General features: G+C 48.4%; 1 protein-coding gene and 1 long non-coding RNA gene across 2 annotated transcripts; both read right to left on the minus strand.

Annotated features, from left to right (window-relative positions):
* Nucleotides 1-2,784: 2,784 nt before the first annotated feature.
* LOC119802770 lies at nt 2,785-5,354 on the minus strand. Its single transcript, XR_005283503.1, has 2 exons — nt 5,170-5,354; nt 2,785-3,071 (listed from the first exon to the last, which is right to left on the minus strand). It is a non-coding gene; the product is annotated as an uncharacterized LOC119802770 (long non-coding RNA).
* Nucleotides 5,355-5,491: 137 nt separating this feature from the next.
* On the minus strand, nt 5,492-12,102 carry Neu3 (neuraminidase 3). Its single transcript, XM_038313842.1, has 3 exons — nt 11,876-12,102; nt 8,327-8,538; nt 5,492-7,123 (listed from the first exon to the last, which is right to left on the minus strand). The coding sequence occupies exons 2-3, from the start codon at nt 8,531-8,533 to the stop codon at nt 6,077-6,079; spliced, it is 1,254 nt and encodes a 417-aa protein (XP_038169770.1). The 5' UTR covers nt 8,534-8,538; nt 11,876-12,102; the 3' UTR covers nt 5,492-6,076.
* Nucleotides 12,103-13,473: the final 1,371 nt, after the last annotated feature.

The following is a 13,473-nucleotide window of genomic DNA, read 5'->3' on the forward strand; positions in this document are numbered from 1 at the left end:
GAACAGTGCCTGTCTCAGTGCCTGTCTCAGTTAATTTCCTGTTGCTGTGATGAGAGACCATAACAAAGTAGCTTTAGAAGAGCATTTATTTGGGGCTTACAGTTTCAGAGGGTAAGGTAAGTCCATGATCATCATGTCCAGGAGCATGGCAGTCAGCAGGCAGGCATGCTGCTAGAGCAGTAGCTGAGAGCTTACACGTTGATCTAGAAATAAGAGGCAGATAGATCTAACTGGGAGTGGCCTAGGCTTTACCCAGGAAATGTCCCCGGTGACAAACCTCCTCCAACAAAGCCACATCATCCAACCCTTCTCCAACAGTTCCACCAACTGGAGACCAAGCATTCAAACATCTGAAGCTATGAAGGTCATTCTCACTCCAAACACCACAGCTTCCAAATCACACCAGAGTGTGGCATGGACCTGGAATGGCAAAGTCGTCCCTCGGCTCCAGTTTGGCATCCGGATAGTGGCACCTCTCTGAATCCAGGGTTCACTTTACTTCATCTACCAGATATCCTCTTTGGGGTCACTTCGATGCTATGAAGTCCCAAGTCAAGGAAGGTCGAGAAGAGCTGGGATGGCTCACCTTGTCTAAGACCCACCTTTGGATCCACAATTTCGTGGGCTCTGTACTTCTCCAAATGATTAAAGCTGCCGGCCATTCATTCATTCATTCACTCACTCATTCAACAAATATTCATCAGTCCCATGCTATACAAGAGGAAGAGAAGGGAAACTAGGAGACTTAATCCCCTTCCCTCAAAGTCCATGCCTGTTTATAAACCAACTCCAGGCCTTCATTTTCAACACAGAAGTTTTCCAACCAGGCATACAGTGTAGGGAGAAGAGCAATTTCTCAATGACTTGACCCTAAAGAATCCAAGTCTGGGGTCCCTAAGGGAAGGGATTTACCCCAGACCGAAATCCGTTCTCCAGAGGGAGGCATGATGGGGATGACGGGTTGGAAATTGTTTTAAAACAACTCTCCAGGGAGGAGTGTGTGCTCCTAGGCTGGAAAGCATCACTTAGACTCTCCCTTCGTTCGGCCTCCTGTGATTTCATTACAGCACCCCGGACTGAAGAGTTCGTGTACCACAGCAATTTGTGGGTCATGAGTCTTGAGACTGAGAAGTACAAGATCCAGGTGACAGCAGTTTGGGTGTCTGGGGAGGACTTTGTAAGGGCCTGAGGAGGCTTGTTTTCTGTAGTCTCTGCAGGCTGAATCAATAATGCAGTGTGTGTGTGTGTGTGTGTGTGTGTGTGTATTCAGAATAATGTGAGCAGAACCACCTAAATTGCATACAGAGGCTCAGACGTAGCTACTATGCACAGCTCCAGAGACTGACCCAACCATGAAGAAAGGCAGAGGTAGCATTGCACAAAACAAGATTTCACTCTGAGTTTTGGCTCTGAGAGCTGCCTGGCGCCTCCGGGCTTCGTGGCTGGCACGGCGTCAGCCTTCACTGCTATCCATGTCTATGCCTCTCCCTTGAGGGAGTCCATCTTCTCACTTCTGATTCTCTTCCCAGTTGCTGATAACAAAACCCATCTTTAGGGTCTTGGAAAGCAGGTTCTCGGGAGGTTGGAAAACAATTCTACCATCCTGGGATTCCGAGAGTAAACGCTTTCCTGGGAGGAACTGCAATGCAAGTGTGGCTCGCTGTGCTGCAGAGATTGCAGCAGTCTCCCCCAGGGGCTGACTGCATTCCACCTCTAAGAGCCTTCCTCTGGGGACCCGTCTTCTTCCCTTCTTCATCACCGGGTGTTGTCTGCATTCAGCCACCAAATGCTGCCCATGCTGATGGAGACCAAGGACAGGATAAAGGCGCCCTCCCCACTTCTCTCTACACCGCCAAGCTCTCTGAGGACTCCCTGACAATCTGATCTACCCCATGGCCCTCTTGCTGCCTTGAGGTGGTGAGTTAAGCATGTGCCCAGGCTGTTGGGCTTTTGTGCCCCCACTTTGTTAGAACAATGGCTTAAAATTGAATTAACCATGCTTCAAATACTACCTACAGCATTTGGAACTTTCAAATAATCAGGATCAAATTTGCTATTGTTTAATGAGTCTTAATAAACTATTAGATGAGTTAAATAAATTGAACCATCAAGGCTTGTAGGTTTGAGTATTCCCCTCAAGCCCACAGGCCCAACGTGGAGCATCCTAACAGAAATGCAAACATAAAATAGGTCAGATTTCTTGCCTTAAATGATTATGTAAACAATTATTATGAAACTGTTGAAGAGGTAAGTTAGTATTCTCTGGATGATACTTTTGTCCTTGGGAAAGTTTCAATATTATGAAAATTGCTAGGCTTACTTGAAGCCTTTCCAAAAGTGAATTCCAGAAAGCACACACAGTCATTGAGAGAAGGTAAGGAGTCAGGCTGAAACAGTTGGTCAAGCCCAGCAGTGCCACAAGCATCCCTTGCCATTTCCTTCCCACTGGCTAAACAACAATGTATAAGCCAGGTGGTGGTGGAGCACACCTTTAATCCCAGTGCTCAGGAGGCAGAGGCAGGTGGATCTCTGTGAGTTCGAGGACAGCCTGGTCTACAAAGCGAGTTCCAGGACAGCCAGGACTGCTACACAGAGAAACCCTGTCTCGAAAAACCAAAAACCAAAAAAGCATGAAAATACAGAAGAGTATTAAAGTTAAACGTTCTCATGAAAAAAATTACCTCAAATTTACTTTTTGAAAAAATGTGGAATATGAACTATTAACAGATATTAAGATGATCATTTCGGTTTCCTTAGCAACAAAGATCACTAATTACTGGAACAGAGAGCTTTAAGCATCTTTATTGGTTCTAAGTCACAAAATTATTTTCATTGCTATTTTATATCTGTAATTTTGCTGCCATTATGAATTATAATGTAAATATCTGTGTTTCTGATAGTCTTGGGAAACCTCTGTGAAAAGGTCATGTGACTCCACGGTGTCCCAGTCCACAGTCTGAGAGCCATTGTCCCAAGTGATGGTGATGCTTATGGTACAATGGCGTGTCTGGTGCTGGTATCACAGAGCCAAGAAAGACTCGAGACGTGAGCTCAGCATCTCCTTTGGAATCCTGGAGGAGTGGGAGTCATGGGAGGCCCAATCAGGGACAAAAGGGAAATACCAGGGAAATGAGAACCCCACGCACCACAGCTTGGCTTTAGGCTTGGGACATCTCACAAGACAAGACCAGGCTCGACCTAGATAAAAGCCCAGCTCCAGGAAGCACACGGCACTCATTTCAGTGATGGCTCGGCAGTGTTTGGACGTGGGGGGACCTGGAGAGGGATGGCCAGGGATCTCTGACTAATCCATTCGTTCAGCCTATCTTTCCTGATGTCTACCATCTCAGACCCTTTGCTGGGGACAGAGGACAAAGACAGGGGTAAGACAGCTCTTACTTTCAGGAAATTCAGAATGTGACAGGAAAACGATATTATAGACAAGTTATTACGATTCTGGGTTAAAAAGGAAAAAGCATTCCTCCACCCCTCCTAGCAGAGGTCTAGAGGACACAGCAGATAATATCACCTGGCAGTCTGTTGTAATGGGAGTGGCGGGCCGCTTCCTGCTGCCCAGCTCCTAGCCGCCTGGCTAGCTTATGCCCGAAATAATCAAACGAAGATCTGTATTAATTAAATTGCTGCTGGCTCATTATCTCCAGCCCTTTGTTGGCTAACTCTCACATATTGATCTAGCCCATTTCTAATAATCTGTATGGCCACTTGACTGTGGCTTACCAGCATGAGTCTAACCAGCGTCCATCTTGGAGAGGAGAGCCATGGTGTCTGCCTGCCTTCTAACTCCCAGAATTCTGTTCTGTCTACTCCACCCACCTAAGGGCTGGCCTATCAAAAGGCCAAGGCAGCTTCTTTATTAACCAATGAAAGTAACACATAGACAGAAGATCCCCCTACACCAGCAGCCCAAGGAAGGATCAATGGGAGGCTCAGATGTGACTTCAGCTGTTCAGAGGAATGACATGGCCTGATAGGGCCAGATGGAGATCATTAACCCTTCGGCCTCAGGTTGACCTCTGTGGCTTCTAGGGTTCCCTGTGAAGCTTTGTGACATCCTCAGGCACTCTGAGGAGAGACTCATGACCAAGAGACGCAGGCCCAGATGCAGCACCAAACGACATGAACCCGAGGTGACTATGAAGGAACATGCACCAGGACGTGTGGACAGGAGGCCCATTCTCCGGAACTCCAGGGGTGGGTTACTGTACTGTGCCGCTCCATTCTAGAGACCTCAGGGGCAGACTGGGATGCTACAAAGGCAAAAGATCAGAGCCTGTGTGGCCTTCTCTTCACACCTAGACCACGGGCCTCCTTTCTGCTTTATTTTCCTTGGCAGTGTGACTGCCCACCATCTTCTCTACTCTTTCGACCTCAAGACGGCTGAAGTGGCTTCAGCCATTGTTGCCGCAGCATGAGACATCTCCCAGGGCCCTGAAAACTTGGGGTGACTGGCAGGGCTGGAGGGCCCACAGTTGTCTTTGTTGCTTAGCTAAACCACGAACAAGCTAAGACAGCTAAATGGTTCGGGTTGGACCTCCTGCACAGGCCGAGCCACGGGCCTGTGTATGTCTCTCTTCCCTCCTGCCAGCTTCAGGACAACAGTTCCAACCTGATTCTACCCACAGCACCACCCTCTACACCACTCCACAAGACAGGACCTCACACCCACCTCTCTGCCTAAAGGTGCAGGGTCTTCCATCTTCTGTTCCTGCTCTCCCCAGTTGCCGTCACCCTCTCTCTCTCTCTCTCTCTCGTCTTCATCTCAGACTTCCTGAGTCCCTGATCCTCTTTTCTTACGTTTTCTGAAAAGAGCACAATGGGCCTTGTCCCAGTTAAAGGATTTATGGCTAGCCACTAAGTAGATACAAGCCCAAAGCAAGGGGAAGGGGTGGGTCAGGAAGGGTAACAAGAGAAGTGGCATTCACATGGGCAGGCAATTAAGGCCCTTCCTGACTCCCTTCTTGGACATGTCTACATAAATCCCCAAATTGTTTTCATCCTTTAGCCCTAGCCACAGAGTTGAGCCACTGCATCTACCCTAATGTAGTACAGTGTGAGCAAAACTGGGCTCTACAGTGAGTTCCTACCTCTCAGGGGGGCTCTTCTCTTCCCACCCTCCTCCTTTCCCCAACTGCCAGGGCTATCACCTACCCCAGTTATCCTTAGACCCCGGTGGCTCTTCCTTCCCTGTCAGTGGGCTTCAGGTAAGAGCGGAGGAAAGTCTGTATGCATTCGTTACTTTCAACCCGCAAGGTCTGCAACCAAATAATGGAGAGCCAAAAGCTGTTTGAGCCAAGGAACACGAGAACTGTGTATGGGAGTTTTGTGTGTGTGTGTGTGTGTGTGTGTGTGTGTGTGTGCGTGTTTAGGAGGATAAGAGCATTTACCTTATACCTTATTAAAAATAGAGGGCCGGGTGGTGGTGGCGCACGCCTTTAATTCCAGCACTCAGGAAGCAGAGGCAGGCGGATCTCTGAGTTCGAGGCCAGCCTGGTCTACAAGAGCTAGTTCCAGGACAGGCTCTAGAAACTATGGGGAAACCCTGTCTCGAAAAAAACCAAAAAACAAAAAACAAAAAAAATAGAACAATGCAGCTCTTTCTTCTGGTCAAAGCACCTATGTTCACCTCATACTCAAGTGAGCAGTGACTCATTTGAAAAGATAAGTCTCTGACTTCCATTCACGATCAGATCCAGGGTTTGTGGGACAAGAAGTAGCACTCAGTCTCTCCTTTCAATGGGAGGACGAGAAGTCACAAACCAATCTTCTCATTTTACAATGGACACCTGATGCCCAGAGAGTTCAGGAGATACAGCCACAATCCTAAAGCAAGCCAGCAGCAGAACCCAAACCACATCATGGTCTCCAAACTCCCAGCTCTATAGTCTTATTGCTGTGTATGGTAAGGCATGATTTTCTCTAGGCTCATTGGAAAGGGAAAAGAAAAAAATGGAAGCAGCAAAATATTAGTTTTTGAATTTTCTGTAGACATCTCGGCTGTAGCTGCCATTCACTTCTGTGGAAAGTTGGGCCCCCACCCATCAGTCTAGATTTGGCTTTAGCTCCTGCTAGGGCTGTTACAGTCTTCACAGCTCAGGACCTCCTGATCTGAAAACAGACGGAAGGCAATCTGCTCACACTCATGCTTCTGTCCACACTCAAACAAACATGCGAATAAGCCCTGTTCTTCCACAACAGCCAGATCAGAATAGCCACAGGGCCCACGGTGCAAGATCCAGGGTCGGGACCAGCTGGTCTCCTCCAAGGGGTTCCTGTTGTAGAAGACACCCAGGTTAAATCTCCGCTTCTTGCTAGTCGGATGTGAGTACAAGAGCCACGTTCTTGATGGGGTTCCAGAGCCTTCCTCCCGCTCCAGAAAACTGTCCAGCAGAGGGCGCTTCTGAGTATCGGGCACATCTTTACCACTTGGGTCTTGCAAGTGCTGCATCTTCAAGGGCTGGAAACTCACCACACTGCCTTGGCAGCCACAGCCGGGCTCATAGAGTTGTGCGTTCAGGGTTGCTTTCTGAAAGCAGTCACCGTAATCAGTGCTAAAGGATTCTGCTCGGAATCTGTTTGGTGTCCGGGCATTGCAGTAAAGCACAAGGTTACCAGCTCTCCCAGTCACTTCCGCCACTTGGCACTCCGCTGTCACCTGGGGCCCAATGAGCTTGCCATGATGCCAGGTGACTCCTGAGTCATCACTGTAGAACATCAAGGAATGGGCTTTGACCGAACACGGAAAGCAGAAGAACCGGCGTGAGAAATAGTAGGCATAAGCGGGGATGATCAGTCTCCCTGACTGCAGCTGGATGCCGTGACCCGGGCCCACCGCGAACGTGGCCCAGTGCTTCACCTCTGAGCCAATGACCTCCTCGGTCAAGTCCTTCACTTCACCCCACGAGCACCCAGCATCCTGACTGCAAATGAAGCAGAGACGGGCAGCATTCCTGCCTGACCTAATCTGCCGAAGCTCAGTGACATGGTCCCGCACACAGATGAAAAACAGGTAAACATGGCCGGTTTTCCGCTCCCACACAGGGCAGGGGTTCATGGTCCGATGCCCAGGTAATGTGGCTTCCATCAGTGGCTGCAGGGGTCCCCACTAGTCAAGGGGAAGAAGGAGATAGTGGGAGTGGGTTACTAATAGGAAGACACAAGGCTCATTAAAAGCACCAGTTCTTTTTGCAAACAATATATGACATTGAAACGGACAGGATCTTGAATGCCCAAATAATCACAAAATTTGCAGCTATTACAAGGTGGCTTTACATCTGACAAAAGATAATGTTAGATACTGTAAAAAGCTGTGCTCTCTCAAGAATGTTCTTCTTTGCTGCATCTGGACTTCCAAATCAATCTCCAATACCCAACCCCAATGTCACCTCCTTTGGGGGCTTCCTTGAAACTCACTCTTCGAAGAAGCTACAGCAGCTATATGACAGTATGCATATTTTTGGTAACTATCTCCCCTTTTAGACAACGGGCCTTTTGGATAATACCCAAATTATATGCCTTTGTATCTCCAATCCCAGCCAAAAAAGTTTACCAGAGCGGGGGGAGGTGTCCATGAGACCGCTCAGAGCTAAGGTGCTTGATTTCCGCCTGTCCTAGAGCAGATGAGACACCTAGAACTCTGGGCTCTGTCAGCCTCAGGGCTGGGCCTCTGTGGAGTCTGACCTGGTAAGCCACAGAGAAGCTCTAATGACGTACAGTACAACCAGGGGCTGGAAAGCCCTCACAGTACAAACTCCTCAGAAGGAAACAGGACAGGGGCTCAGCAGAGTCACATCTTCACCGTGACACAGCAAGGCACCCACTTAGTGTGCCGCTCAGGCGGTGAGAAGTAGAAATGCGGGCAGATTAGGAGATGAAGAGCTCAGGAAGGCTGGACTAATGGTGCCCCCTTCCCTGGGTGGGTCTTTCAGGGCACAGAAACATAAGGCAGGCCATGCGGGGCCTGGACGCACCACAGAGGCCTCGGGAGCTTGCGCCTGAGTTTGAAGCATGTTTCTGCTGCTGGGTTACAGGTGTACGACTTAGAATAAATGAGAAACTCTTTGAGCCCAGTTCCCCCGTGTGCTAAACATGATTCACAACAGTGCCCAGGATAAAAATCCAGTGGATCCTGGCACATAAAGCTCAGTAAAAGCCACTGTTTTTATTATTTTCCCCTCAGTTCCCCACACAAGTTTTGTTGGCAAAGGTGGGGCGGGGGTGAGGGTGGGGGGGGGACAGAGCCAGAAGTGCATTCAGCTCTGAGGAGAGAAGATGAGTCCCAGGTCCTTAACCAAGAGGAGTCACTCACCTTTACAGAGTGGCCATCCATCACCCCTCGCCTGAGCACCAGGTAGAGGGCATCCTCATCTTTGCTTGTGGATCGCTTCTCTGCGAAGGCCAGGAAGGTGTGGCTGGGAGGGATGTAGAGCAGGGCTGGGATCCGGTATGTGGTCCCTTGCTGCTCTTCCTGCTGGAACAGAGTGCTGCTGGCAGAGCGGGATGGCATGCCTTCCATGACTTCTGCGAGGACAGCAAACAGTGAGTGGGGTCTGCACACAAGTCCATTGCTGAGGACACAGCGAGCTGTGGATGTGCTCAAACGTCCACTTTCTCATACAAAGACAGTATCATGGCCTCAGCAGCCAAAGCAAACAACATGTGCCCTCATTCAAGACATCTGCTCAACAGACACATTGATTTCTCAGCCTGGGGTTCTAGATGACTATAAACCAAACCCATTTGAGTAAGATCACAGTTAACAATTCTCAAGGCAAGTTCTCTCCCTCTCCTGAAGGCCAGGAGAAAGGACAACCTTCTGACTCATCTGTGTAAGGAGGTCTTACCCATAAGTTTACTCTGTGAGGGGAGCACACAACAGAGGGTGTAGATCTCAAAGGATGCCTCTTTGTGTTGTGAGCTTAGTTCCAGGAGCTGTAGCCCAGGTGGACCTGCAGCTTTGGCAGCTGGGACAAGGGTCTTAAAAGTCACACTTTTATGTGTGACCAGCTAACTGTAGCTCAAGGGATAACTTCTGTGGCCTTGGGTTCGCTCTTATTTCCAGCCCTCTGGAGATTACGTTCTTGCAAACTCAGCTACATGGGTCTTTGCGATATTCTATCTGCCATGCGCCAGGCTAGCAGGTCTGTGATAACAGGAAGTGGAAACCTCCAGAAACTCTTGGAAAGTGCCCAGAAGTCCCACTTCTCAGAGGCCACAGAAGGGACTCAGGCCAAACAACTAAATCAGGTTTAGGATTTAATTTTCTTTCAAATTATGTCATCCAAAGCCCATTTTACAAATAATTTGCATAAATAATAAACAGCAACCCATAAGAGTTAGGCCAATGAGTCCCTCTGCATTTATTCAACATTTCTGAGTGCCTACGTATATCAGGCCCTGACAGCAGTGTTGAGGAGCCACCTGCTTTTAAGCTGAGAACTGAGGGTGGGAAGACCATGTGCACACAGATAAACCCTGAAAGGTAAGTGCTATCTTAGAGGTAACACAACAGCAAGTAGGAAAACACAAAAGGCACACCTGTGCAGACCGAGGCCCCAGAAAAGGTAATAACAGGCCTAGCTAGCTACCTGCTCTGCCCGGGACACTCTTTCTCAGAGAGCCACAGGATTCCCTCCCTCACCTCCCCCAGCTCTGTCCAGACACCCTCCAGCGGGTGAGCTGTGTCACCTGACAGCACCTTGCCGCCTCGGCTCCCTGCTTGTTTCTCCACAGGACCCAGCACTCTCTGAGGGCTCATAGATTACACATATATACAAAGAACACTACAAAATCAAAGGGCCATCGGGTCAGGTCCCAGTGCACAGGGTGGCAGTCTGTGCTCAGCTCAGGCTGGACTCTGACCTGGGAAACACTCAGCATTCCTCCGAAACCTTGTAAAGTGGGTTTCTGCTTGCCAGTAAAAAACATTACTTCCTTATCTTCTCCTATAGCCCCCGAGTCTCCTGAGAGGGCACCTAGTTCTCTATTAACTCAAACAAGCCTCCAGCAGATCAGAGAGGCCCCATAGTAGTTCCCGGCTGTTCCAGCCAACTTGCCCTCCTCCTGCCGCAGCGTAACTACTTATAACGGGCAGGACTTTGCCACCATTTTTGCTATCTTCTCTGCTCCCTTAATCCTGGAAATCGCCAGCCTCCTCCTCTCCCTTCCTCTTCTCTTTGCTCCTCTTTCTGTCCCTGAGAGTTAGCTATGGCTAGACTCCCCCAGATACCTGACTCTTCTCTCTCTTATTTACAATGAAAACCTTCTCCCTAACCATAAAGTGGCCATCCCAGCGTTTTCTTCGCTGTACCCCTTGTTTACACATAGGGCTGTATCTTCTCATCTGGAGACAAGCATGGTTTGCGATCAGCACTGGACAAGTGTTGGCTGGATGCATGAATGCATGGATAAATGAACCGGAATATAAAGAGTGTAGACGGGACTAGCCAAGTGGTGGGGTTAGAAGCAGAGTGGGAGGCGGCAAAGCCTGTAGGTAACAGGAAACAGCTGTGCAGGCTTTCGGTAATGGCTGGAGAGCAAACCTATGGGCAAAGACGGGACTGAAAGGCCCAGCGGAGGCAAATCAGGTGTTTTTCCTTGGCCCAAGTCTCAGGTCTAGTCAGGTGCAAGGTGTTTTCCCTTGATCCTTTCACCCTACAAATCCCACAAGATTATAAGTGTTGAAAAATTTCTATTGCCTAGAGACATCTTAGTCATTCACAGCTCTGGTACAATACTGACATCTGTGGTGATGCCAGTCATATAAAAACATAACGCAATTGTGCACAGTTCATAAAACTTGAAACGACAATAAGCTACTTTGCTGGCTTGAACATTCATTATATTACCACCTTCTGTCATCAATGGAGCACATACCTAATTACTAACCTTCTCCTGTAAATAGCACACTAAGCCAGCTGGCAGCATATTCCAGACAGCCCAGCCATGCCGTAGTCTATACTGTATAGATGTGCATATACACCGATGATGTTCTCATGACAATAAAATCACGTTAATAGTGGCATTCCCAGTACAAAGCCGCATCTTTAAGAACTGCATTGCTCTATCAATTACAACGCCTCCTCTTAGCGCCTGGCCTGGTCTTGAACTTGTGATTGTCATGCCCCAGGCTCAAGAGTAAGGCACGTGACTGGCTCTCATTTGTTAAAGGTGAATAATGCACACTTATGAGGGGCACTCGGGAGTGTTTTGTACACTTTAAGGCACTATACAAATAGATGTCTTTAATTATGAATGTTGAGATTTTCAGAATTCACTCTTGGTTCTGCCATCACCACAACAATTAAATAGTCACTAATTTTCATTCATTATGAGTATGCTAATATTGATGACAGCGGTAACATAGTGGCCTGGCATTGACACCTAAACGGTTCTCCTAAACTGTGTGCTGAGAACTGGGGACAGAAGAATCACGTACAAGTCTGCTTTGGAACTGTTTGCTTTAGCAGAGAATTCTAAGTATTGCCTGCGGTTCCGTACTCGCGCCGTTCAACACAGTCCTCTCCGCTCTCTTTCTCCGGGAGAGGGGGTACAGGGTAGCACGACTTCTGAAACCTTGTTTGAGGAGAAAAACTTCGGTGAGGCCACGCTGTTTGCAAACCTAGCCTCAAAATTCCCACCCCAGAACCTTTGCACCCGACCACAACTTCCTCTGTCCTAAGAAGCCTTTTCCTAGGCTCGGTTCCCGCTTCGTTTCCACGATTCTAAACTACAGCTTAAGTTTGGCTGCGGGTGGAAGATAACAAAAATAGAACGGCCCAGAACACTCTCGGGCTGTGAGGTCCCAGCTGATTCAGGCTGACGCAGGTCCCCACAGTCCCGGGTCACCCCAGCTCACCGGCTCCAGCGTCTCTCCGGGCTCTCCGTGGAGTCTCGGAAGGGGGCCTGCAGCAGGGCTGGGGCGATGGAGGCAGGGAAGCGGGCGGACGGAGAACGCGGAGGCGGAGACAGACACCGCCGAGCAGGAGCTGGCAGGAAAGAGAAAGAGAGAGAGAGACAGCGCCGAGCTGAAGCTACAAGCGACGCGCAAGGCAAGGGTCCTGCAGCGGCGGCCAGGTGTCAATCTCCCCGGCCGCGCCACGCCCCTCACCTCGCAGGGCCCGCCCTGCTTGCTTCTCAACGTTCTCGTCGGTCGGTTGGTTTGTGGAAGGTATCACCGCCTAAAACTTCCCTGGACAGCCTAATTGTCGAGCGAAGGTTCCGGGCCTCAGAGGGGACAAAAAAAAAAAGACAGAGGTGGAGGGTGTATGCACCCAAAGCCCTGGGCACTCGCCTTGCAAAAAGTACCCAAATGTATATATTTATCAGGGCCTCGTGGCACAGGGCTTGTGAGCTCAGCTAGTCTGATAGAGACGAAAGCTGGACGACTGTGACATTTCTGTCTGGACTACAGAATGAGTTTAAGGCCACCCTGAACAATTCATCAAGAAGTCCCTTACACACGATAAAAAAGTATTTACAGAGTTGTAACCAGCTAATGGTGGAGCACTTGCCTAGCACACACATCATCCTAGGTTCACGCTCCAGTTCTGTAGACTATTTATTGTGTATTGTCTACACACATTTACATACATATATCTGTCACTGAGCACTGAATCTCTTGTTTCACAGTCATGTCCAAGACCATCACATTTTTCCCCACCTCCAAAAAAAAAAACCTGTCTTGAGACACTGCAGCCTCTAAGAGGGTCAGTCAGGCGTGGAGACTTACCAGAAACAGGAGACCCAAAGGAAAATGAAAAAAAAAAAAACAAAAACAAGATGTGGAACACACTGGCATCAAAATCCAGACAATGGTTACTTATATGTATAGGACATTTAGCGAAGTGGCATCATCCCGTGGTGAGGGACGTGGGTTTGGCTTATGATTAGACGTACTATACAAACTTATACCTTATAAATCCCCAAATGTGGATTAACTAGTAAGACATGAAGCTTCACAACAGGGGAGACTCGCAGGGACCTGAACACCACCTCTGCCTGTGATGACACCAGGGGTCAGGGTCCTGCCCACCAAGAAACATAGTGTCTGTTCCTTTTATTTCATTTTGGTCGTCTGAGGATTCTCTCTCCCAAATCCATGTCCCCTATTATGGTGTTTCTTTGACATGAACTTGTTCGATTCTTCTGAGTAAAAGTTACATGGTGAGAAACAATCTAAAATCATTTTTGTTTGAACCAAGTAAAACAAAAGAATTTGGCAAAATCAAAAGGGAAAGTGGTATTCTAACTTGGAGGATGAAAACCAATGGACTTATATTGAATTTGAACCCACGAGGCAGCAGAAATGCAGTAAGTATAGAATTGGGGGAGGTGCATGTGTTAAGAGTTCTAAGGGATTGACTTTCCTAAGAACACAAAATTACAACATGACGCAGTTTTTCTTCTTTCTTTTTTAAAGGAAAACTATAATGAGATACTCACCTAACCACACTG

Source organism: Arvicola amphibius, chromosome 12 (assembly GCF_903992535.2).
Source record: "Arvicola amphibius chromosome 12, mArvAmp1.2, whole genome shotgun sequence".
Classification (NCBI taxonomy): Eukaryota; Metazoa; Chordata; class Mammalia; order Rodentia; family Cricetidae; genus Arvicola; species Arvicola amphibius.